This window comes from Periplaneta americana, chromosome 11, assembly GCF_040183065.1.
Source record: "Periplaneta americana isolate PAMFEO1 chromosome 11, P.americana_PAMFEO1_priV1, whole genome shotgun sequence".
Lineage (NCBI taxonomy): Eukaryota > Metazoa > Arthropoda > Insecta > Blattodea > Blattidae > Periplaneta > Periplaneta americana.
Genome location: NC_091127.1, coordinates 10,357,631 through 10,385,415, shown reverse-complemented (window position 1 = coordinate 10,385,415; position 27,785 = coordinate 10,357,631). Strand labels below are relative to the sequence as shown.

At 33.2% G+C, this 27,785-nt stretch overlaps 1 protein-coding gene across 1 annotated transcript in view; it reads right to left on the bottom strand.

The window, feature by feature from the left end:
• The window catches only part of LOC138708782 (probable protein phosphatase CG10417), a 30,890-nt gene extending 26,363 nt beyond the window's left edge, over positions 1-4,527 (bottom strand). The window contains exon 1 of the mRNA XM_069838960.1: positions 4,301-4,527. Within this exon, the coding sequence (XP_069695061.1) occupies positions 4,301-4,411 (111 nt within the window). The 5' untranslated portion in view covers positions 4,412-4,527. The remainder of the gene's footprint in view (positions 1-4,300) is intronic.
• Positions 4,528-27,785: the final 23,258 nt, after the last annotated feature.

Below are 27,785 nucleotides of genomic sequence, written 5' to 3'. Positions count from 1 at the left end.
CAACCCAAAAAAATATACCTTCATTGATTTGTAAATATTTTAATGGTATTCTTTGTTAAAATATGCAACCCTACTAACCGATGATGTCAATCTTATGACATCACCCCATTCCCCAAGCTAGCCAAAATATGTTCTCATAAACATACTACCGATATAGTCATATAGACCCATGATCTCTATCTGTAATGGACGATCATTCATTCATTCATTTATTTTATTCCATAGATCTTACATGAGCAATGAAGCTTTAAGATGTGGAACAAGTCAACATTTTACAATATTACAATTACAATTTTTACAATTTTGTGCAATGTTTTACATTTTTTTTTTTTAGCGAGATGTAGTGAGATAAGATGAGGTCCGAGGATTCGCCAAAATATTACCCGGCATTTGCCTTTTGGTGGGGAAACCTCGGAAAAACCCAACCAGGTAATCAAATCAAAGGGGTTGATGCCAAGGACTCGCCATAGACCATCCGGCTTCAGTCCCATGGCTGGGGAAAACCTCGGAAGAAACCAAAGACCAAAGGGGGATCCAACCCAAGCCCGAACGCAGCTCCGGATCACACAGTATGATATTAAATATGCATACCTATTTCTTATACTTATTGATTGATCTTGTTGCTGTACTTTTAGTTAGATTTTTAAAAGTGTTTTTAATTGCCTTTTTAAAATTTTAAGTTTGTATTTGTATAACTGGTCACATGCATTATGTAATTTTGATATACATTATGTACAGACATCTATATTGTCTGAAGATGCCCACATAGGGCGAAAACGTTCACAAAATAATAAAATGTGTTAACAAAAATATTTTTTTTTGGGTTGACATTATAATTAAATCAAGACGGAAACATTAAAACCACATTACTCATTTATCATAATACAACTTATTGGATAATCTACAAAGATAGATTCAAAATTCAAATTCTTTACGAGATGTCGAATGCATATATTGGGGAAAACTTCAGTATACGGTTACCTTGCTGACAACAATTATCTTAGAATACTAAAAAGAGCGAATTTGTCTGTGTTGTCGAATTGCATCATCACTTTTCAGTGTCAATAATTTATTTTAAGCAATCTGGATAAATTAAAGAACATGGCTACTTCATTTCCTTCTTTTTCCAAAATGCCAACCTTCTACACATAAAATAAATTATTGGCCCTGGAAAGTGCCTTTCTATAAGCATGATGATGTGCTTTCGACTAACACAGACAAATCTGCTATTTTTAGTATTTTAAGGTAATTGTTATACAGTTATTGCACAAATACTGTATGTAAAACGTATATAATCTTCATTATAAACACTCGTGAAAATCGGCCCACTCATTTATCTTAAACATTCACTGGTGTCATAATTACCAAGATTATACACTAGTAGTTAGGCTACATAAATTACTGTTGTGTGCAAAAGGTTGGAATTTTGGGGGAAAAGGGGAAGGAAGATAACTGTGTTCTGAAATTTATCCCAAACTTTAAAAGTGAGCCTAGTATAAGGGTACAGTGCATCAGTTATTCATAGATTTCAAAAACGCATATGACTCGGTTAAGAGAGAAGTTTTATATGATATTCTTATTGAATTTAGTATTCCCAACAAACTAGTTCGATTAATTAAAATGTGTCTCAGCGAAACGTACAGCAGAGTTCGTATAGGTCAGTTTCTGTCAGATGCGTTTCCAATTCACTGTGGGCTAAAGCAAGGAGATGCACTATCACCTTTACTTTTTAACTTTGCTCTAGAGTATGCCATTAGGAAAGTCCAGGATAACAGAGAGAGCTTGGAATTGAATGGGTTACATCAGCTGCTTGTCTATGCGGATGACGTGAATATGTTAGGAGAAAATCCACAAATAATTAGGGAAAACACGGCAATTTTACTGGAAGCAAGTAGAGAGATAGGTTTGGAAGTAAATCCCGAAAAGACAAAGTATATGATTATGTCTCGTGACCATAATATTGTACGAAATGGAAATATAAAAATTGGAAATTTATCTTTTGAAGAGGTGGAGAAGTTCAAATATCTTGGAGGAACAGTAACAAATATAAATGATATTCGGGAGGAAATTAAACACAGAATAAATATGGGAAATGCCTATTATTATTCGGTTGAGAAGCTTTTATCATCCAGTCTGCTGTCAAAAAATCTGAAAGTTAGAATTTATAAAACAGTTATATTACCGGTTGTTCTTTATGGTTGTGAAACTTGGACTCTCACTTTGAGAGAGGAACATAGGTTAAGGGTGTTTGAGAATAAGGATCTTAGGAAAATATTTGGGGCTAAGAGGGATGAAGTTACAGGAGAATGGAGAAAGTTACATAATACAGAATTGCACGTATTGTATTCTTCACCTGACATAATTAGGAACATTAAATCCAGACGTTTGAGATGGGCAGGGCATGTAGCACATATGGGAGAATCCAGAAATGCATATAGAGTGTTAGTTGGGAGGGCGGAGGGAAAAAGACCTTTGGGGAGGACGAGACATAGATGGGAGGATAATATTAAAATGGATTTGAGGGAGGTGGGATATGATGATAGAGAATGGATTAATCTTGCTCAGGATAGGGACCAATGGCGGGCTTATGTGAGGGCGGCAATGAACCTCCGGGTTCCTTAAAAGCCAGTAAGTAAGTAAGTAAGGCCTAATATTAAATTTGTACGTGAAACTAGCCCTGAGGTAGTTCCGGTTATTTCGAGGTGAATGTTACTTATGTCCCTCCCACTATAGGAGACATAGGGCAGTTTTACACTAATCCTAAACAATCTTGGTGAATGTAGAGTATCCAACGACCATTGAACGAATATTTCACTTTTATCACTGCCAATGTTGCGCTATAATCGTATATGCAAGGTAGGCTATAACAAAAACCTAAACTAACCAAATTTAACCTGTCAAAGAAGCAAGTTATACTAAATATGTGTAAAATTGGCCTATGTCTCTATAGTGGGCGGGACATAAGTAACATTGACTATTTTTTAAAATGGTGTTTAAGAGCTCATAATGGCTGCTGAAACACAATAGCTCCGATAAAACTTCTAGTGGAATGCTCATTTGGAAGAAAAGGGCCGTCTTATATATAGGACGCTAGGAAAATATTTATTTAAAGAAGGAAAACGTCATAACATTAAATTTACTAAAAATAACTTTTTAAATGTGATAAAAATTGGACCCGAAATATATGAACACAATAAATAATGCATCCATAGCAGAAAATGGGATGAGTCACTTTTATTGAAGTGAGATAATAGCAGTATAATAGTCCCCATTACTAATGTACCATTTACATGGTAAAAATGGGGCTAGACACACATGAACATTTCCAAAATCATATGAAGAAACGAACGTAAAGTCATTCTGAAACATGTGAACCATTTGACAAATTAGAACAGTTGCTTGTGCAATGTCTTATTATGAATTCTCATATCCACAAGAATGAAGTAGGCCTACAAACAACAACACTAGTTACTTTTGATTTCTTGGGTAAAAAAAAGAACTTTGCTAAAATCTTTTGTAGGCTTCAATTTTTATGATTTTGTATAAAATGCAATGAAACACTCTGTATGAAGTGCTACCTAAAATTAAGTAATACATCGTGTTGTGGATTTCATACGACATTGCCTGCATCTGATTTTTCTCATTGAAACAAAATTATCTAGACGATCAAATCTTGTCTTTTTTATTGGTCTGCACACGTATCCCCCATTCTTCCAATAGAGTATGTATGTACGTACTGAAATAGAAAATAGGCCGATAGGCATTAATTTTAATAAACATGAAATATTTAAAATACAAACATGCATACAAATACAGTTCGATAAAATGAACAAATTCCTATTTACTGGTGCTGCATTTGTCTAGCGTCCTACATATAAGATATCAGGTTTCAAATCATAAGTATAAAACGGTTAGCCCTAAGTAAAAGTGCAATATTTCCGTATTTACATAATCTTTCATATGTTTTCTAAATTACAAATTATATTATACTACTCATAAAGGATAACCAATAAACAAGAATTATTTACGTTTCTTCTTCGAAACGTTAAGTTGATGCTATTTTTCATTAAGTCTCAAATCAAACACATGTAGCTAAACAAAATGGCACAAAAATGAACAAGTCTGAACATACATCATTTGCTTTGTCTCTACTGAACCACTAGTGACTGTTGTAATCTCTTGAACAAACGCAATAACTAAAGTTATAATCACTGTACAAGTATCCTATTATGTAAGACCACAGTATATATCTTCTTTATATTGTGGTAAGACGCCAAGCATATTTGGATTAAAAACATACCTCTTGGGTGTATCGGCATCCTTGCATTGTACTTGCACCGCATATTATACGCCTTCCCACTTCATCAGTTGATACTTTATCGGTTTTTGGTTCAGAAGGACATATATCCATCTTATTCGAAACAAATATTGAAACTAAATCGAAAAAACTATTGACAATTAAATGCTACTACATTAACCTATTCGAATCAAACCGCTCACTTCCCTCCTTTCCTATGCACTACGGTTCAGTTTGCCATACGTCCAGAGTCGCCAATAGGATTCCTAAAAATCCGCTATGAAATAGTGCAGAAATTGCTAAATTGCTATATTGTCAATGCGAAATGATCGCAGTTTTCTGCTATGAGTGTAAGAAAATCCGTTAAATTTCTATATCAGCTACACAAATTTCGTAAATTATACTCGATAAACTACCACTAAATAACGCCAAATCTAGCGTAAAAATTGTTGTCTTGGCAACACTGTCACGTATAAAGACGTTCGCCATCTATGGCGTATATAAAATCATCAGTGCAGTCATTTATTTTGGCGCTGAAAACAAATTTCAGTCAGACTCCGTGGATGTCTACGAACTTTGATTTCAGTATACCTAAGCAAATTGTGTGCACTATCAACAAGATTTCAATTAATGTACTTACTGTAGTGATTTAATGTGCAGGGGCAGCCCGTCCTTAGGGGCCACCGGGGCCGTGCCCCAGCAATTTTCTTTTCGCAGTTAAAATGCGTAAATTTTGTTCACGACAGTGTACTGGATTCATAAATTGTTTCAGTAAATTTCATAACATGGCGCAATGTGTGTCAGTAAAACATCAAAGATTGTATGACACACTAAATATTGTGAGCTTGGGCTCGCGTCAAAGGGTCCCACAACTTCAATCACTTTCGCTATCGACGGAGATTCACGAAGTGTTACGAAGTTACCATCACGAGTATAATGCTTCTCGTTGGAGCCCGATGAACCTGGCCCGTCTGCCGGACGGAAGCGTCAGTCGCAATTGAGGGGCTTAGAACAAAAAGCAGGTAAGTGACAGAAACCTAGTTTTGAGGAAATTACAGTTACAGTTCTACATGCAATGAAATATTATACACTAGTTTGGTGAAATGATGCCCATATAGCAGCACTGCAGTGTGATCTTTTACCTGGTTTTATCCCAAAGAAACATCCTTTTGGGCTATCACAACACGCACTTACTTCATTCTTTTAAATAATGTCACTTACCTGCTTTTTGTTCTAAGCCCCTCAATTATTTGTTGTACTGTGAGTTGTAGTGCCACTGAACAGTGGGTTAATTCTAGAAGTGTCCGTGTGAACTTTGATTAGTGCATGCGAGCGAAGTGTGAAAACATTAATAAAGTGGATTACCTATTAAAACATCGTTTTCTTCGTTAAAATTATAAGATAAACTTGAAGTGAAATGACTAGGCACACATCAACCTAATGACTTCAGTTTTACACGGGCGAATGGTATGAAAAGAACTTCTGCAACTCGTGGTTTACAAAGAAGTCCTGGCATAGGCGGAGTTATGGGGGGGGGGAGCGAGCACTGCCCCCCCCAAACTTGTCTGAACTCTTTTCTTCTATTAACGTTAGAAAATATTAAATTCAAAGTATCCTTTTTGCTTTTGTTTATGATTAAGTTTCTGTGCTTAAATTAATGAATTAATGTCTTCAGATCAAGTGTCTGGACTATAATATTTATTTTAAATTTCTGAATGTATAAGAATTTCTATACCTCATTTGAGGAATGGAAGCATTATATATATATATATATATATATATATATATATATATATATATATATTTTTTTTTTTTTTTGTAAGAGCCTATACTTATGTGTTAGAAGTCTGCAAGTGTTCAGGCCGTGCGTATTTCTGTACTTCACACAAAAACATGACGACCTTCCTTCATCACCTTCACTAGTAAACAGCAGGAACGCGCAAGGGATAAATCCTTAGCCGAGTTGCCAATTCTTGAAGTCATTGTGATTTGCGAACGTTTTCAAACTATGTTCCGTGAAACCGATATTTTCAGCGAGACTATATTATCTTTGTAAATATACCTGAATTTATAATTACTAAAACAAACTTATTTTGAAAACACTTTATATTTATATTTTCACTAACATGTTTTGCCTAAATAAACAAAGAAATGTAGAATTACATAATAAGTGTTAAATTCTCAGGTTATTGAAGTTTCAGAATTTTATACTTAATTAAGGATGTTGTGCTGGTAAAATTTTCGGAAACTATGATCATTGAATAGCAATTTATAGTACAAGAGAGTAAAATTAGATTTTATCCGCTTCACCTTGGGTGATAATTTCCACGAACGCATAAAATCTGTTTACTCTAGTGTCCTATACAATATCTAATTCATTACTGGTATGTAAATTTAATTTTAAATTGTAGGTCTTTTCTTTGTGACGTGTTGTTGGCGAAGAAGTTCATATATATTCATTTCATTATTGCTAATATGTTGGTTGTCATGTAGAGAGTGATTTAAAAAACATTTAATTTACTGCTGTGAGTTAGAAAACTTTTAAGCACTGCTGTGAATAATGTCATTATTTAGGTTGCTAAGGACGGTGAAATAAATACCAGTTTAGATACCAGTCATGGATAAATGTATTCCTGTTACATCATTTTTTCATAACACGAAAGTCATATTAAAGCATAAAAGAATATATTTGTTTCTCTGCCAGTTTAGTTGCTGTTTCGATGCAAATTTTCTTTAGGCCAAGGGAACGTTATAAGATATGAAATATGATTTAATTAATTAAGGGGGCATGTACACTTCTTATACCTTAAAATTCTGTTATGTAAAATAAAGGCCTAATATAAAATTTAAATTTCTACACCAACTATTGAAGTTCATTCAGGTAAAAGAACCTGTAATTAGTTTTTTTTTAGTTATTTAACGAACCGGGAACGGAAACGAGAACGAGAACGGAAATATTGTTAAATTAAATGTATTTCACAATTAACGAGAAGCTTGCCGGAGCCCGGGAACGGGAACATGAAAGTTATTCATTCATTTATTTTATTCCATAGATCTTACATGAGCAATGAAGCTTTAAGATGTGGAACAAGTCAAAATTTTACAATATTACAATTACAATTTTTACAAATTTTTAATTTTACAATTTAGTAATTTTCTACAATTTTTACAATTTTGTGCAATTTTTTACAATATTTTGGCGAGATGTAGTGAGATGAGGTGAGGTCCGAGGATTCGCCAAAATATTACCCGGCATTTGCCTTTTGGTTGGGGAAAACCTCGGAAAAACCCAACCAGGTAATTAAATCCAAGGGGTTGATGCCGAGGACTCGCCATAGACCATCTGGCTTCAGTCCCACGACTGTGGAAAACATTAGAAGAAACCAAAGACCAATGCTCACATTTAAATACATTTATTTTAACAATATTTCCATTCTCGTTGTCGTTTCCATTCCCGGTTTATTGTGGACCAACCTTTATTTTTAATAATTTAAATACAGTTTTTCATGATAAACACAGAAAGAGATAGAGAGTGAGTATAGAACAGAAGGGGAACAACAATTCCCATGAAAAAAAAAAAAAAATCTCACAACGTAGTATCTATAGTCCCGTCGCTTAATTTCCGGCAGCCAATCGCATTGCAGGTCGGCTACATTTAAACGTGTGCGTCTTGTGATTCGCTGATGAAGACGTTATTCATTTGTTAAGGCTCGATAAATACTTAATATAATCGCCCGCCATTTTGGCTCTTTCGTTGGCGTTCGCAGAAAGCACACGAAGACGTTATTTGCCGCTCAATTATTTGCTGAATTACAGTGCGTTTGATTTATTATCATAGGAGCTACGACATGATAATGTTTAACGGTGTGGCAAATAGATTCCTCGTATGGTAGCTCGGCAACGAAAGAACAGAAATGGCGAACGATACTACCTACCTATACTTGTTTTTTTGAAAGATGGGACATGACAGTTAAGCAGCCGAGCATGGAATTACAATGCTATGTTGCCAATATGGACTACCACGCTGCCAGCTGATGGAAGCTAGCAATTAACGTTTAGATGGCTGACGTTAAAACATTCATTGACAATTGACGCGAAGGTAAGAAAACAATACAAAAATCGACAAAGAATCAAACACGAAACGTATCATTGTTAACACTGTGTGCACAATAAAGTAGTAGGTTATTTTACGACGCTTTATCAACAGCTTTGGTTATTTAGCGTCTGAATGAGAAGAAGGTGATAATGCCGGTGAAATGAGTCCGGGGTCCAACACCGTAAGTTACCCAGCATTTGCTCATATTGGGTTGAGGGAAACCCCCGGAAAAACCTCAACCGGGTAACTTGTCCCGACCGGGAATCGAACCCGGGCCACCTGGTTTCGCGGCTAGACGTGCTAACCGTTACTCCACAGGCGTGGACTGCACAATAAATGTCACCAAGAGAGCTATTAAGCACTCACCATGTAGGAACTGTAAGTTTGGCAACTCATCCGTTGTTACCATAGCAACAGGCCTACCACGCTATGTGCCATTCAGTTGTTTTTGCGATCGCAACGCTCCTTTCAAAAAAAGTATAGACTTTATAGAGCCTTCACTTCCTAAGACGACTGGTTGGCGAGTTGGTATAGCGCTGGCCTTCTATGCCCAAGGTTGCGGTTCGATCCTGGGCCAGGTCGATGGCATTTAAGTGTGCTTAAATGCGACAGGCTCATGTCAGTAGATTTACTGGCATGTGAAAGAACTCCTGCGGGACAAAATTCCGGCACATCCGGCGACGCTGATATAACCTCTGCAGTTGCGAGCGTCGTTAAATAAAACATAACATTTAACATCCTAAGACGTAAGCAAAGAGGAGGAGTCACGCCGGGAATAATAGCGTCGCGACTGTAGTAACTATAGGCCTACTTGCAAATACGATGAGAATCAACAAAGAAAACGACAAAAAAGAGTCATAAATATTGACGCAATACTTAGGCCTAAGTTCTTGAGCTCGACATGGATATATTTTGACTTTTGTCCATGAGAATGTCACAATCGTATCTGAAGGAAGAGGAAATGTGACAACCCCGGAACTCTGCGTTATTTCAGAGTAACAATAATAACAGCGTGTTACACGGGAGTCGCTGACTGCACGATAAAACAACAGAATAGCGGGTTGGCCAGGAGCGAAAGCAGGGAATCGATTGTAGCGTCATAGAGGAGCGAGCTACGTCACGGCGCGGCGTGGGCGTGTTGACGTCACAGGTACGTGGGTGGTGACGAAATCATGGCTACGGTCCATTGAGGCCGCTAAACAGAGCTCCTGGCTAGCAGACCGTGGAATGCGTGGGTGTATGCTGTATATGAAGGGGTTTTATTCCCCTTGGACAACAATAAAGAGAACTCTGTACACAAGCGAAAGCCCTTCAGAGTTCGGATAAACATCAGCGGAGGCTGCGAGAGTTCAAGCGTTAAAACGTTTTTCTTGACATGCGTACACGCACCTACGCATGAGTAGGACGCAGTGTGGCCGGTATAACGCAGAACGATTACAAATAGAGTTCCTACGCAACGCTAATTATTTATAACACAATCATCTGACGTCACTCACGGAGCTCGCTTTCCCGCCATTGAAAACAATAGGGGTGCGGTCACTACGTTACTGTGAAATGCGTGGGCACTTCTTTATTTAGCATTCCTTTCATACCTTGGAGACTGTTCACGGTTTATGAAATGTCGGCGTCTGTAATGAATCGAAAGAGAGATGAGGACGAAAGGGAAAGCAACTTGGGGCTCGTCGATAACAAATATGCAGTATTTCTAGGACATGGACACCTGCTAGCTGTATGAAATACTACCACAGTCTACTATATACAGTCGCGAAGCTTGAGGTGATTTTTTGCAAATCTCGTGATAAAGCTGTCCAAGCGGTTAGCAACTAGAAACAATAGACTGTCCACGGTCGACTTTGGACTGTGTCGTATTTCCATCGAGTGCTAGCTCGTTGCGTATTTCACATTGATGCTTGTGAAATGTTCGTTATTGGTTGTAATGAAAATGTCAATGACTAAAATACAATAATTGAAATAATAATATTTTACTAGAGACGTAGAAAAATTAAGTTTGTTTTAATGAAATTTATTGATCACGTTTTAATTTCAATTCTGGTGGGATTATTATTGCGTAGACCTACTTTTTTTTTCAAAGGATATATTTTTAATTATAGCTGTTAATTTTGTTGTTATTTTTATTTGTTACTTTACTAGAGACGTAGAAAAAGTCTGTTACAATAAATTTTTTTGATCACGTTTTATTTCCAATTCTGGTGTGATTATTATTGCTTAACCTCACCCCACTTTGTTAACTACGTAAGTACCGGTACACGTAAGTTACTCCATTAATTAATATTTCCATTATTATTGTTGTAAAGGGAAATGCAAATTAATATTTATTGGTTTCATAGTTAATTATCGCTATAATCTTGAATGAGTGAAGCGATTATAGTAAATTTCAGTTCGTTTTGCACAAACAAAAATAATATTAACTTATTTCTTGCAGGTATCTTCGAGTTTATGGTGGAATTTAATATACTTCATTAAAATAATAAATTAACTTTATGCATTTAATATTTCAATAATGGAAGGAAGGTGTTAATATTTCCAAAAGAACACAACGAAAGTGTAACATATTTTGTCGTCTACTAGGAGAGAGATCTGCGATGATGAGGCGATAGTAGCGATCCTAGTGGTGGGCAACTACCCATGTTTGCATTTTTACTACATATTGAGCTTCGCCACTGTATATAGTAGACTGTGCTACTATTGTTACTACTACTACTACTACTACTACTACTATTACTACTATTTATTTTACCTTATATTATTATTATTATTATTATTATTATTATTATTATTATTATTATTATGCACTATCACCTTTACTTTTTAACTTTGCTCTAGAGTATGCCATTAGGAAAGTCCAGGATAACAGAGAGGGTTTGGAATTGAACGGGTTACATCAGCTGCTTGTCTATGCGGATGACGTGAATATGTTAGGAGAAAATCCACAAACGATTAGGGAAAACACGGGAATTTTACTTGAAGCAAGTAAAGAGATAGGTTTGGAAGTAAATCCCGAAAAGACAAAGTATATGATTATGTCTCGTGACGAGAATATTGTACGAAATGGAAATATAAAAATTGGAAATTTATCTTTTGAATAGGTGGTGAAGTTCAAATATCTTGGAGCAACGGTAACAAGCATAAATGATACTCGGAAGGAAATTAAACAAGAATAAATATGGGAAATCCCTGTTATTATTCGGTTGAGAAGCTTTTATCATCCAGTCTGCAGTCAAAAAATCTGAAAGTTAGAATTTATAAAACAGTTATATTACCGGTTGTTCTTTATGGTTGCGAAACTTGGACTCTCACTTTGAGAGAGAAACAGAGATTAAGGGTGTTTGAGAATAAAGTGCTTAGGAAAATATTTGGGGCTAAGAGGGATGAAGTTACAGGAGAATGGAGAAAGTTACACAACACAGAACTGCACGCATTGTATTCTTCACCTGACATAATTAGGAACATTAAATCCAGACGTTTGAGATGGGCAGGGCATGTAGCACGTATGGGCGAATCCAGAAATGCATATAGAGTCTTAGTTGGGAGGCCGGAGGGGAAAAAAAAAAACCTTTAGACGTAGATGGGAGGATAATATTAAAATGGATTTGAGGGAGGTGGGATATGATGATAGAGAGAATGGATTAATCTTGCTCAGGATAGGGACCGATGGCGGGCTTATGTGAGGGCGGCAATGAACCTCCGGGTTCCTTAAAAGCCAGTAAGTAATAAATATTATTATTATTATTATTATTATTATTATTATTATTATTATTATTATTATTATTATTATATGTAAGCTGGATTGGAAATTATTTAACTGTCATGTGTTCGACAACAACCGATTCAGCCAAATTGGAAATATTCATAGAAAATTTAGGGTATATCATTATGTGCATATAGATTTTTACCAACATCCTCTGATTTTAACTATGAGGTAAATAGTGAATTCTTTAAATGTCGTAGCCTACATGAACTTGATTATATATTCTTTTGTAAGGTCATCGGAGGGTGACGTTGTGAATCGACCATAAGAAATGTCGGCTTTTCTATTCCTGCAAAATACTTTAGAGTTCACAAAATTTTCTATACTAGAAATTATAAATCTATTTCTCCGATCTCTAGATATACAAAAAATGCCAATATGCATGGCTGGAATTTTGATCCATTTAATGTATAGTAGTGACAATTAACATGTATTATACAATCTGTAAATTTTGGTAATTATGTTATGCTTCTTTATTAATTCTACTTATGCCAGTTGGTATTATAGGTTATGTTTTAATTCACATTAATAATCTTAATCTTTGTTATTGCTATATCTTAATGTATTTATTATTTGTTTTGTATTGTACTAATGTCCTGGACTATAATTGCCTAGGCTGTTGTCTAGCTTACAAATATAAATAAATAAATAAATAAATAAATAAATAAATACAAAATAAATAAATAAATAAATAAATAGGCAGAAAAATAAATATATAAATAAACAAATAAGTAGTTAAATAAATACATAAATATATAAATAAATAGATAAATAATTAAATAGAGAATAAATAAATAAATAGATAAATAGATAAAGAATAGATAAATAAATAGATAAATAGATAGATAAATAGACAAATAAATATATAAATAAATAGATAAATAAATACAGTCTTGTAACCAACTAGTAGATTACTATAGACATGACATTTAGATTTTATATTTTCAGATTAGTTATGATACTTATGATCTAATACAAAAATATTTATTTGGCAATATTCATTTTCTGTCGGCTGTGCTGTCCATTCACTGATGTTTTAGCTAGGGGATGGGGAGCGCTCTTCCTAGCAGGTAGAGTTCTAGCTAGTGGAAGGGAGAAGTGTTTACTTAGTCTGAAGCAAGTCAAGGCTCTTACGTCGCTACTGTCGATTGGGGTAAACGTGACAACTAGTTAATGTTTGTAAACAAAACGCACGGACAAGGATGCCTATCCTGATATACAGCTACTTTATTCGAACCTTAATAATTACGATCATAGAAGTGGATTTTCTTCATTTTTCAGCATTATTTCACTATAGCGGAAGGCAGAAAACAGGAAAGATTTGGAGAATGCTGGGTTTGTAGTAAAAGACCTCCCTTTGGCAGAACACTAAGTTATGTATGTATGTATGTATGTATGTATGTATGTATGTATGTATGTATGTATGTATGTATGTATGTATGTATGTATGTATGTATGTATGTATGTATGTATGTATGTAGGGGAAACACGGGCAAAGCGGATAAGCTAAGAACAAACAATGCCACAGGCTATATTTTTGTGCTCCCGAAATAAAATCTTCATGACATTGGTTGTGACACATGTCCACATATATAAAAAACAGCAATTCGTTTCTCGTACCTACGGACAGTGATATGATTTGAGAAAGAAAATATAATTCATTATTCGCTTTGTGGGCAAAGCGAATAATTAACCCGGGCAAAGTGAATATCCCTATAACATTTTCACATTTCTACTTAATTTTTATTCACTGATAATAAAATCAAATCAACACATAAACACGATGTTAATGAGTTATATTAGACGATAGGACATGTTATTTACAGCCCATTACAGCACGTTAGATTAGTACAAAATACAAATTTGAAAAAATCGACGTTTCACTAGCACTGAAGACTTGGATTTCTTCTGCTTTTGCTCCTGCCCATAAGTTACTTCTCTTTAAACGTTTTTAATCGGTATAGATGTAAGAGCTTCAGAGCGCTGACATTTTCTTCGTTGAACTCGTATCTTTCGAGCATCCACTTCTGGCACTGGTCTAAATCAAAAGAACTGACTTGGATTCTCTTGCTGACGATGTTGAGTGTTTTGGTGTAACCGGAACTGAAAATCCGAGTGTAATTGATGTATTGAATATTCCTTCAATTTCCGAAGATAACGACATCACAGAGGTGGTTGATTCTGAGTGAGCATTAACTGTTTCTTCAGCCGCTGAAGAAGCTGGCACCGCAGAATTTGTTAAATCTGAGCCAGCTGTCGTTTCGCTGACTTCTATCTCAAGTGGGCGATCTGTAAGTTGGTCTGGAGCAGAATCTTCATCAACAAACACCTTATGGTTGTATGGCCAGATAGCAGAACCACTGATTGGAAGATTTTATTTCTTCAAGTGCTTTCTTCATGGCTTCTTCAGAACATTTGGCTTGTTCCGTCTTCCTCTTGAGAAGTTAAACCATCTGAAAATACATTACGACCTTTTTTAATTAAAAATTAAGATCAGTGTTGCTGATATATAATTTAATTAGTGTGACTTAATGCCTCCACTATGTAAAATGATCTAACACGCTTTATTACAATAGACAAATACATACAAAAATACAGCTGACCTTATATAGTCAAATAAAGGTGGCAGGGCAAAGCGGAAAAATTATCCACTTCGCCCTATTCACTTTGCCCGCAGACGCCATTTCGCTTTTCAGTTAAGGTTATACAAATATAAACGTCAATAATCTTCTACGTAAGTACGGCACTTTAGAAGTAATCGTATCGCCTATATATTACTATCACATAACAAAAAGTTTCTGCAGTATTGTGTTTTGTACATTTGTTTCTCTTACCTTGAAATATTTTAAGAAAAAAGTCAATTCTCTTCAAACCCACGCTGACTTCTTCTCTCACTAGCTTGAATGACGACAAGTCAGTTCCAGCAGCAAAATCTGGTTGGGATTCTTCCCCAACATAGCAGAAAGCGGTACCTGTTGGCGTTTCTAAGAAATATGCATTATTCTCTTTGCCCGGGTTATTCGTTTTGCCCGGGTCTCCCCTATGTATGTATGTATGTATGTATGTATGTATGTATGTATGTATGTATGTATGTATGTATGTATGTATGTATGTATGTATGTATGTATGTATGTATGTATGTATGTATGTATGTATGTATGTATGTATGTATGTATGTATGTATGTATGTATGTATGTATGTATGTATGTAGGGGAGACTGTTGTACCTTTAGTATAGTGTACCTTTGAACATTTTTTGTTTTTAATTTTTGCTGCTACCTAGAGGACTCAAAATGAAGTAGATTGTAGGGAAAGCCGCTAAGTAGCTCTGGTCGTAGTTTCAGTTTGATTTATTGCATAGTGTGAGTTCCGTGGACAAAAGAAGTTTTTTAGTACCAAAAGTAAACATTTCGTTCATTGATGTATGTTTTCTAACACAAAACCAGATTGTATTTGTTAATATCTTTCAAGTACGGTGTGTTCCCTATCATGTGGTGAGTAATAACATATTTTAATTTCCATGATTTATTTTACTCTCTTAGTTTTCGGAGCCATATTTGTTTAAACGTGCACCCTCTTGCACCTTTGAACACGAAACATCTTGTACCATGGAACATGTTCCAAATTACACGATACTATCGGTTTTTTTTCTTTTATTTTAAGGTCATATCACGAAGTAAGTCTGGAATTAAAGAGGTCCCCAATTGATCCGGATGCCTTGAAGAAAGCTGTTGAAGCAACTATTACTTCTCCAGGAAATAAAATCTCAATCAGAGAAGCCTGCTCTGGTTTATGATGGCAAATACATTTTAAATATGATTGTCAGTTTTTACAGCTATATTCCCTCCTATATTCCATGTGTTCTAACTTACAAGAGGTTATGTTCCAAGGTACATGATCCTGTTGTACCTTTGAACACATTACATATCCCTTCATTTTATTTTTTCCATCCTTAATAGATCTGTAAAACAGGAAAATGCATACAGGAAGTTGTAAAGGAATCTTCAATAATTATTTAAAGCATTTTTTCATTTAAAAATTTCATTTCCCAAAATTAAAAAAAAAAATAAAATGTGAAAAGTGTTTAAAGGTACAACATCCTCCCCTATGTATGTATGTATGTATGTATGTATGTATTTATTGATATTTGGCGAGATGAGGCCGAGGATTCGCCATACTTTACCTGACATTTGCCTCATGGCTGGGGAAAACCTCGGAAAAAACCCAACCAGATAATCAGCCCAAGCGAGAATCGAACCAGCACCCGAGCGCACTTCCGAGTCGGTAAGCAAGCGCCTTAGCCGACATAGCTACGCCGATGGCTTTTACTTAATATTCCCTATCAACTACAAGGAATGTTCGATGGGGAAGAAATGCTTTTGAGCTATGGTGGAATGAGAATCACATGGCAATACAGAAATTTTCATAGAACTTCCATCCTTTATCCACTCTTAAAATCTCTTTGGATCTAGAGGTCGAATCCCAGTTCACTTTGTGTCTGACTGACGGAGCTTCGATCAAAGGACCGATAATCGGTGCTAAGTGTTAAATTAACCGGATGCTTACCTTGTTGAATCGGAAACGAATACCAACCGATGCTGAACTGCAACAAACAGTTCGTTATAGGCCCGCCAATTACTGCAAATGTTCTTCCTAAGCATTTATCGGTTGGCAGCAGTCGTCGGAAACGGAAACGAAGCTTATTTGCTGATTTCACACGTCATCAGATTGTAGGTTGTTATTACTTAAAACCTTCGTCCTCTATTGAGCTAAAATTGCAAGTTAGAAATATCGCTCCCGCACCTAATAGTCTGTCATTTTTCTGGAGCAGTTTTTTATGTTACGTGTTTTATGCCGAACTTCGCCTTTCAGTTCGTTCAGAGTACAGTACATACACAGGAAATAACTCTCAAATTCATTTTTGACACACCTACATGTAAAGAGCTATTTTTCATAACACATTATTTGTTACAAAGTACGGCAAAAACATTGTTATGATTCACTTTTCTGTACGAATCCTGCAAAGTTGCCATAGTAAAGGCTGATTCACAATAAACCGGGAACGGAAACGAAACAAGAACGAGAACGGAAATAATCTATACTAATAATAAATCTGTAGCCGAAATTTTTCTGGTAATTTTCGATTTTCCAAAAATAATTGGTCCTAACATATATAATTAACCACCCTGAAACCGAAAATCGCTTTTTTGAAATTTTTGTTTGTATGTCTGTCTGTCTATCTGTATGTTTGATACCTTTTCACGCGATAATGGCTGAACGGATTTCGATGAAAATTGGAATATAAATTAAGTTCGTTGTAACTTAGATTTTAGGCTATATGGCATTCAAAATACGTTATTTAAAAGGGGATTTAAAAGGGGGCTTGAATTAAATAAATCGAAATATCTCGCTTATTATTGATTTTTGTGAAAAATGTTACACAACAAAAGTTTCTTTAAAAATAATTTGCGATAAGTTTTATTCCTTGAAACATTTTGATAGGACTGATATTTAATGAGATAATTCAGTTTTAAAATTAAAAATAACTGCCATCTAAGGCAGTGTAATGAATTAAAAAACAAATGACTTTGTCTATAAGGGGCCTTGGACAGCAACAATCGAAAGCTATGAAAGATAGCCTACAGAGAATGTTTCTGTGTTTGTATAATATAATATAATATGTAATATTATATAATATAATTTAAGTTATTTGAAGGGTTCAGAACCATAGTGGGCCAAGCGCCATTTACTGAATACGTAGAAAACAAGGGTTAAAATTAAGTTATTACCATAATTCAATGGAAACCTATAACAAGTAAAATAAAATATATACATTAAATCTAAATGATGTCAATCTTAATTAAACTATGGTTGCATGTAATAAAAATTAAAAAACATGTTAAAGGAATTGTCATTGCACCAAATGAGTGTCTCTGGACCAAAATGATCGCATTTTAATTATTTGCATGCAATTTAAATTAAGTAACATATTAAACGCTTTATCCTTCTATCAAACACGAATGTTCCCTAGATCAAATGTCCTATTTTAATTATATAATTACTTTATATTTCTTTCAAACGGGTGCAGCGGAACGCACGGGTACGGCTAGTGTTAAAATAAATGTATTTAAATGTGAGCATCCACGATAGTTAATTATGAACATTCACATTTAAATACATTTATTTTAACAACATTTCCGTTCTCGTTCTAGTTGTCGTTTCCGTTCCCGGTTTATTGTGAACCAGCCTTACTACAGAGTCAGGCAGAATGATCTCCCCGGTTTGAATTGGCCGCCATACGGGTTCCTTGATACTTGAGCTTGAGTGGCATATAACTTCGAGCAGCACAAGTCGTGCCATTTCAATTACCACCGGTAAATGTAAGATTACGGTATGTTATAGAATTAAACAACTACATCTTTTCCGGTTGTATTAAAAAAATATCAATTTAATTCAGAAATTATCAATGTATTTCAGAATTATAAATTTAATTTCAGATAGTATCATTTGTATTTCATATCAGTCAATTCGATTTCAGATTGTATCAATTGTATATCAGAAAACGTCAATTGTATTTCAGATTTCTCAATTTAATTTCAGATACTGTCAGTTGTATTTCAGAAAACGTCAATTGTACTTCAGATTAGTCAATTCCATTTCAGATAGTATCAATTGTATTTCAGAAAACGTCAATTGTACTTCAGATTAGTTAATTCGATTTCAGATAGTATCAATTGCATTTCAGAAAACGTCAATTGTATTTCAGATTTCTCAATTTAATTTCAGATAGTATCGATTGTATTTCAGAAAACATCAACTGTATTTCAGATTTGTCAATTCAATTTCAGATAGTACCAATTGTATTTCAGAAAACGTCAATTGTATTTCAGATTTGTCAATTTAATTTAAGATAGTATCGATTGTATTTCAGAAAACATCAATTATATTTCAGATTAGTCAATTCAATTTCAGATACTATCAATTGTATTTCAGAAAACGTCAATTGTATTTCAGATTTGTCAATTTAATTTCAGATAGTATCAATTGTATTTCAGAAAACATCAATTGTATTTCAGATTTGTCAATTCAATTTCAGATAGTATCAATTATATTTCAGAAAACGTCAATTATATTTCAGATTAGTTAATTCGATTTCAGATAGTATCAATTGTATTTCAGAAAACGTCAATTGTATTTCAGATTTGTCAATTTAATTTAAGATAGTATCGATTGTATTTCAGAAAACATCAATTATATTTCAGATTAGTCAATTCAATTTCAGATACTATCAATTGTATTTCAGAAAACGTCAATTGTATTTCAGATTTGTCAATTTAATTTCAGATAGTATCAATTGTATTTCAGAAAATATCAATTGTATTTCAGATTTGTCAATTCAATTTCAGATAGTATCAATTGTATTTCAGAAAACGTCAATTATACTTCAGATTAGTTAATTCGATTTCAGATAGTATCAATTGTATTTCAGAAAACGTCAATTGTATTTCAGATTAGTCAATTTAATTTCAGATAGTATCAATTGTATCTCAGAAAGCAAATATCAATTGTATTTCAGATTAGTCAATTTAATTTAAGATAGTATCGATTGTAGTTCAGAAAACGTCAATTGTATTTCAGATTTGTGAATTTAATTACAGATCTGTGAATTTAATTTCAGATAGTACCAATTGTATATTTCAGAAAACGTCAATTGTATTTCAGATTTGTCAATTTAATTTAAGATAGTATCGATTGTATTTCAGAAAACATCAATTGTATTTCAGATTAGTCAATTCAATTTCAGATACTATCAATTGTATTTCAGAAAACGTCAATTGTATTTCAGATTTGTCAGTTTAATTTCAGATAGTATCATTTGTTTTTTAGAAAACGTCAATTGTATTTCAGATTAGTCAATTCAATTTCAGATAGTATCAATTGTGTTTCAGAAAACGTCAATTGTATTTCAGATTTGTCAATTTAATTTAAGATAGTATCAATTGTATTTCAGAAAACAAATATCAATTGTATTTCAGATTTGTCAATTCAATTTCAGATACTATCATTTGTATTTCAGAAAACATCAATTGTATTTCAGAAAACATTAATTGTATTTCAGATTTGTCAATTTAATTTCAGATAGTATCAATTATATTTCAGAAAACGTCAATTGTATTTCAAATTTGAAGAGTCCATTGCAAGAATGATGGATGTCACTTTCTTGTCGAAAATGAACCAAAACTGTCAATGAATAGCTTAAGGCATATAGAATGTGCATAGAGAGTTATATGGCATTAACACTGATAGTCATTGTCCAGTAACGATCGGAAAATCACAGTTAAGCTTTGAGCGCTAAGCATTTCAAACTTTCAATTGCTTCTCCTGCAAAATGTATTCCAAATGACATCCATCTTTCTTGCAGTAGACTCTTCATTTGTCAATTTAATTTCAGATAGTATGAATTGTGTTTCATAAAACGTCAATTGCATTTCAGATTAGTCAATTCAATTTCAGATATTATCAATTGTATTTCAGAAAACGTCAATTGTATTTCAGATTTGTCAATTTAATTTCAGATAGTATCAATTGTATTTCAGATTTGTCAATTCAATTTCAGATAGTATCATTTGTATTTCAGAAAATGTCAACTGTATTTCAGATTTGTCAATTTAATTTCAGATAGTATCAATTGTATTTCAGAAAACATCAATTGTATTTCAGAAAACATCAATTGTATTTCAGATTTGTCAATTTAATTTCAGATAGTATCAATTGTATTTCAGAAAACGTCAATTGTATTTCAAATTAGTCAATTCAATTTCAGATAGTATCAATTGTATCTCAGAAAGCAAATATCAATTGTATTTCAGATTAGTCAATTTAATTTAAGATAGTATCGATTGTAGTTCAGAAAACGTCAATTGTATTTCAGATTTGTGAATTTAATTTCAGATCTGTGAATTTAATTTCAGATAGTACCAATTGTATATTTCAGAAAACGTCAATTGTATTTCAGATTAGTCAATTCAATTTCAGATAGTATCAATTGTATTTCAGAAAACGTCAATTGTATTTCAGATTTGTCAATTTAATTTCAGATAGTATCAATTGTATTTCAGATCAGTCAATTCAATTTCAGATTGTATCAATTGTATTTCAGAAAACATCAATTGTATTTCAGATTTGTCAATTTAATTTCAGATAGTATCAATTGTATTTCAGAAAACGTCAATTGTATTTCAAATTAGTCAATTCAATTTCAGATAGTATCAATTGTATCTCAGAAAGCAAATATCAATTGTATTTCAGATTAGTCAATTTAATTTAAGATAGTATCGATTGTAGTTCAGAAAACGTCAATTGTATTTCAGATTAGTCAATTCAATTTCAGATAGTATCAATTGTATTTCAGAAAACGTCAATTGTATTTCAGATTTGTCAATTTAATTTCAGATAGTATCAATTGTATTTCAGATCAGTCAATTCAATTTCAGATACTATCAATCATATTAATAATAATTATTATATTTAAGAGTAACTGTAATCATTATATATATTTAGAAACAAATACTCGAAAAAAAAAAACAGAGCGTGCCATACGAATTTCACAGGATCTGCTAGAAATCGAACTGAGAAATCTTTCGATGAGAAATCGTGAGACAAGAGCCTGGGCTACACGAGAACCCCGAACGCAAGTTTCAGACTTTCTGATGCTGCGAGTTTTGGTTCCTCGTTTAGCTGCTCCAGCATGCAATTAGTTGATTAAATGGACTAGTTAACTGACTGACCAGAGCTGCTGACTGTGCGTCCCAAGACGCCAACCGCATCTCAGAGAAACTGAACTCTTGGGAGTCAGTTCTTCAGTGTCGAGGTCGCGAATGTCCAGGATTTTAATTTGTCACATCTTTAAGTATTCACGTAACATTGACAGCATTTTATCACATACTTTACTATAATAATGCCGGACAGCTGTATACTATTTGCATTGGTGTGAGTGCGAAAAATCGCGGACCTGACATCTAGCGCAGAGGAATGGAATTACGTCCACATATACAAATATTAACATAGCGAGATTCGGACTATTGTTTAAAAAGTGAGTTACTAATGTGGAATTATATATGAAACAATTAAAAAATGTTGAATAATATTTAATGTAAAATTATTATCTTATATCAAAGCTGCATATTATGAGAAATATTGCATACTTCATATTACTTTCCGTAATTAATTGTTACATATTTTTTCTTTGGTTTACCGAGACAAAATCAATCTGATATTAGGAATGGATTTACAGTAATGTTTTATATACGCATTGCTGACAACTGCAAAGATAAAATTGATAGTAATCTGATGCTTGTAATAATTAGTAAAGGCATGTGGACAACAATAAAACTTAATTTGATAAAACCTTAAAATCCAATACATTTTAACTTCTATTTATTTATTAGGTCTAAATAAAAAAAAACTAATTTGTATTTTTCTATGAACACAAAGACGAAGGAATTAGGCCTACTAAAGAATGTTGTTGACTTACGTTTTATGAACTGTCGGAAATCGAAAGTACGATTTGGAGCAATTTGTAATGCTGCAATTGTCACAATTATAAACAGCACATATACACCCTGACATTTTAACACTAGTACTAATTCATAAAACTATTAACAAATTAACTAGCCCAGCAACAATATACATTGCAGTTTATTACAGTTTGTTTCCATCCCGGCAGGTAGGTAGCAGCACCATCGTCGTTCGCACGTAAAACTGCTAGCTGTCCGGTATTATTATAGTAAGGTATTTGATTTTATTTCCTTACTACCTTACTGTCGCATGGTCATTCTTTTGTTTAGTTAGTGTCGCCAACTGTTTCCCCGTAAATCGATGAGCATGAATCCATTAATGTAACGATGAAGTACTAAATAAAGTGCGAAATCCTACTTCCACATCAACATCTTCATCTTTTAATTCTTCTGTACATTGTATCTAAAGAATATGGCACTCCTTCATTCAGATTTGATAACTGCGTTTTCAACAGTTCATTTAATTAATATATTAATGACGTTATTTGTAATTATATTATAAAATGTTTTATGCTTGACCATGCCTAAATGTAGTAATTATACACCTGGTAGCAGCCCTTTAATGGACCTAATTAAAGTACACCTATTCATTAAAGTTCAGGTGTTCCACCAATTAGAAAACACCATTGTAGCAATATGAAAGCGCAAGTATAGATTATTCTCGGATATGCAATCGAAATACAACTAGCGAAACGTCACGGAGGCTGGAAATCCAATACTGTCGCAGAAGGCTATGTTCTGTTACTATAATAATTAGCGTTAATTGTAAATAATATTCAAATAAATTCAATTTGTCATCTCGTTTTTCAATGTCTAAAATCAATTTCAAGGTTATATCAACATTAATGTTTATTTTAATCTCTAGATTATATCAAGGTCAATGACATTTGTTTCTAAGAAAAAATCAATACTTTCGCGTCTGCGCACATCTCACAATTTACGAGATATTGCACAAGGTCAGTTCCGCTCCCCAGTCAGATAAGAATAACATGAATACTTATGAATAATTTCAAGTTAGAAATATGGTCGAGCATAAAAAGTCGTATGAAACTTGCCTATAATGGTAATTAGGACGTTCGTATGAAAATTATGAAACTCGCTTGCGCTTGTTTCATAAACATACTCGCGTCTTAATTACTACCATAATAATAATAATAGTAATAATAATAATAATAATAATAATAATACTAATAATAATAATAATAATGATGATTTATTTAACCTGGCAGAGTTAAGGCCATACGGCCTTCTCTAACACTCAACCAGGAGTAAAAACTGTGTTACAAAAACACTACAAATTTACAAAGTACACTACAATTTTACACACAAAGCTGAATAAGATAATAATAATAAAATGTAAACAACAAGTAAGAAGAAATCTGACATAATATATAACATACAGAAAGAAAGAAAAAAGCATAATAGAATGTGAACAGCAGGTCAAAATAAATGAGGCATACAAAGTATAAAAAAATAAGACAATTATTGATAATAATAATAATAATGATGATAAAAATAAGAATAGTAATAATAATGATAATGATAATAATAACAGTAATAATAATACTAATAGTGGTAATGAAATAGTGCAGTACAAAGCATACAATGATACAATATTTTTAAGTACACACAGTAAGGAAAATTATGATTATATAGCTCATCTTATCACATTAGAGATATACCGTTATCGGAAAATATGAAAACAAAAATATAAAATAAGTTAAATATCACTAGAATATAAAAAAATGTGAATACGTGGAAACATGCAATACAACACTTGTCATAATAGTAAGTTAGTTTGGCAACTCGTCATAAGATAATTTTCTAACTTGGATTTGAAAGATTTCAATGTTCGGCAGCCCTTGACTTCAGGCGGCTCGTTGCATAATGTACTATAATTAAATAATGATTTGAGCAGATAATGAAAACGTATTTCTGTTATAATAACAAGAGAAAAGCGCAGTACATGTAATTAACATTGTTAAACCTGTATTTCGCTTTTCTCAATTGGCATTATTGAATAACATCCAATTTCTTTGTTGCAGTAATCGATATTCATCTATTTCAACGTCACAATGTCTGAATAGGTAAGTATTCATAAATATGCAATTATTTATTAACATTTTGTGAGGGAATTTTAGGAATATATTATTTAAATGTTTATTTCATTCACGAAATAGTCCTAATAGATGAGATTACTATAGATAGTTTGTTACAAGAAGACTCGTTGGCTTGCGTAGTTGTTATGAAGTCACTAAGCAGAAGGATAATGCGCAGATAATATGCGGAACATGGAGTTGGATCTCCGCGCGGTAATCGTACGTAATTGGCTGGAACGAAGCTCGACTTTATCATCACGTGTATAGGACAGGCCACATCTCAAATTCAATTTGCTCGATTCTCTCCAAGTCATAATTAACTATAATATAGGGGAGTGCCGTGTAATAAGTGGCAAGACCACACCTCATTAGCAGCCACAGCGCTCAGAATGTTTAATCAGGCTCCTGCAATACCCCACCACGTGCCTTTGCCTCAAATAAGTACGACTAGTAGAGTTTCTCTGTATTCGATCTTGTCACAGATGTTCAAGTTCTCCGTTTCGAGTTATGATAATAATCAGAAGTTTTTCCATAATCCGGTATACTGAATTTCTGTATATCGATCCGCTAAAAATAATTTTCATAATTCGAGATAACATATTCGAAACTTTCTCCTCAGTCTGTTCTCATAATGGAATTTTTCTATATTCGATCCCGTCAAAAAATAAGTTACGTTATCCGGGGTATGATACTCCGACTTTTTAAAAATAATTCTTTATGATCCAGAATTTCTTGCAATTCGATCCCGTTACTTGCGATAATTAAGACTTTATAGTAATATTAAATAAATAAATAAATAAATAAATAAATAAATAAATAAATAAATAAGTAAATAAGTAAGTAAGTAAATAAGTAAATAAATAACTAAATAAATAAAATAAATAAATAAAATAAATTAATAAATTAAATAAATTAAATAAATAAAATAAATAAATAAATAAATAAATAAATAAATAAATAAATAAATAAATAAATAAATAAATAAATACACAAATAAATAAATAAATAAATAAATACATAAATAAATAAATAAATAAATAAATAAATAAATAAATAAATAAATAAATAAGACTTGTTATTTTATTATTTCACCAAGATGAGGGGCATAGTTTTATTAATTTTTAATTTCTCACTGTACACTGACGTTCAAAGATATTTGACATGATTTTTTGATCGTGTAAGGGAATTTTATAAGCACGGCATAGGTCAGAACCAAAGATATAACAAACTGACAAACTTTCAAATAGTTCCACTAGTTGTCAATAGGTGACACCACTATTGGAGCGATTAAAAAAGTGTCGGGGAAAATGATGATGCAGATTAAGTATAAATTATTATCATAATAATGACAATATAAGCGGTTTCCAGCTAACTCCAATGCTGTTTTGCAATTAGTAGTGGTGTGAAAAATTGAATTCTATAATGCGGGTATACTGATCAATCCAGTTTATCTCCTGAGGATTACGAGTATATATAATGTCCTCAGAATGAAGTACCAATCCATCGCTGAATAAGTTCAGTTGTGGGGCTGCCACCTTAAGGCGATGGAAAGAGCAGTTCATCTGAGGCGGAACAGGCGAGAAGGCCTAATCCTTGACAGAATTTGATGATGATTTATGTATGATTGGCAACACTGACTATTATCTTCGCCATCTATTCATAAAAGTAATAATTAAAGAAACCAGATTTACACCAACAAATTATCGATCACTATCGATTAATGGCGTCAGATATTTTTGAACGTCAGTGCACTCACTAAAAGTGTTAAGGTACATATTATGGTGACGCAAAAATAATTTTGTGCGAGATCGTGCGTATTTGCTTGGTTTCCGCACAAAACCAATCCGCGAAAAGTGTAAAATTCCACATTCAGTATTCCCAACCTAACACACTTAACAATTCCCCTCTTCTTACCGCTTAAGTAACCTATTGATTTTACTGCTTTAGGCTTTTAACATATTATTTTTAGAGACGTTCACTATAGTAATAATTATAAATAGGAAACTTACCACTGCAATTTCAGCTAAATTGTACTGTTAATTATTGTTTTTAAATATTTGCAAAAATTAAGTAAACTCTACAACTCCACTAAAGTTATTGCATTTGTAATGCAAGTAACATTAAGGAAGCCGTGAAAAAATCAACAAGATTCCAGATGCCGATGTTATTAGTGCAATATGTTATATAAATAATATTGTTAAAATATTAAAATGAAAAATAAATCGTTACATAACCTTACCGTTTGTTTTAAGTTCGCATTTATAGACTGGGGGGGGGGAAATGACAGACGTATATCACGGCCTGCTGGAGTATAGTAAACACAGAAAACATTTTAAAGCAACCATGTTGAAGATAGATATTTTTGTTTTGCAAATTTGCCGTCATTGAACAGAAACCAAGATGGAGATTTCATTGCAACTAATTAGAAATTCCTCTTTCAGGTATGTAATAAACGATCTTCGCACAAAATAATGTACGATACACGAGCGGTATGTTTTCTTTCAATTCTCGGAAATTAAAAAAGCTCACCTACGTTTCGCTTTTTCAATCTTTTCCTCGAACATGAAAACTTCAACATACCGCTCTTGTAACGCATATTACTATTAGAGATTTTTCACAGAAGTATACATTTCCAGCATCCCTTATATGTAAACAAATGATATTATTTTTGTTTTTCCTTCTCTTGTTATGTGTTCAGTGATTTCTTCTAACCTATGGAAAGATAATTACTTACGAATTAATTTTTGTGTAAAAATGATGTGCAAGAAGTGTAACAACTTTAAAAAAAGTTAATACGTTTTATATAAACGATAACATAAAACGTCGATTTACTCAGAAACGACTCTAGTGATGTTTCTCGTGCTTTTGTTTTTTTAAGCAAGATAATATGGTAGAAAAATTTGTAGCCTACAGACGGTATGGTTTAAAATGTTTTTGTAAAGGAAAT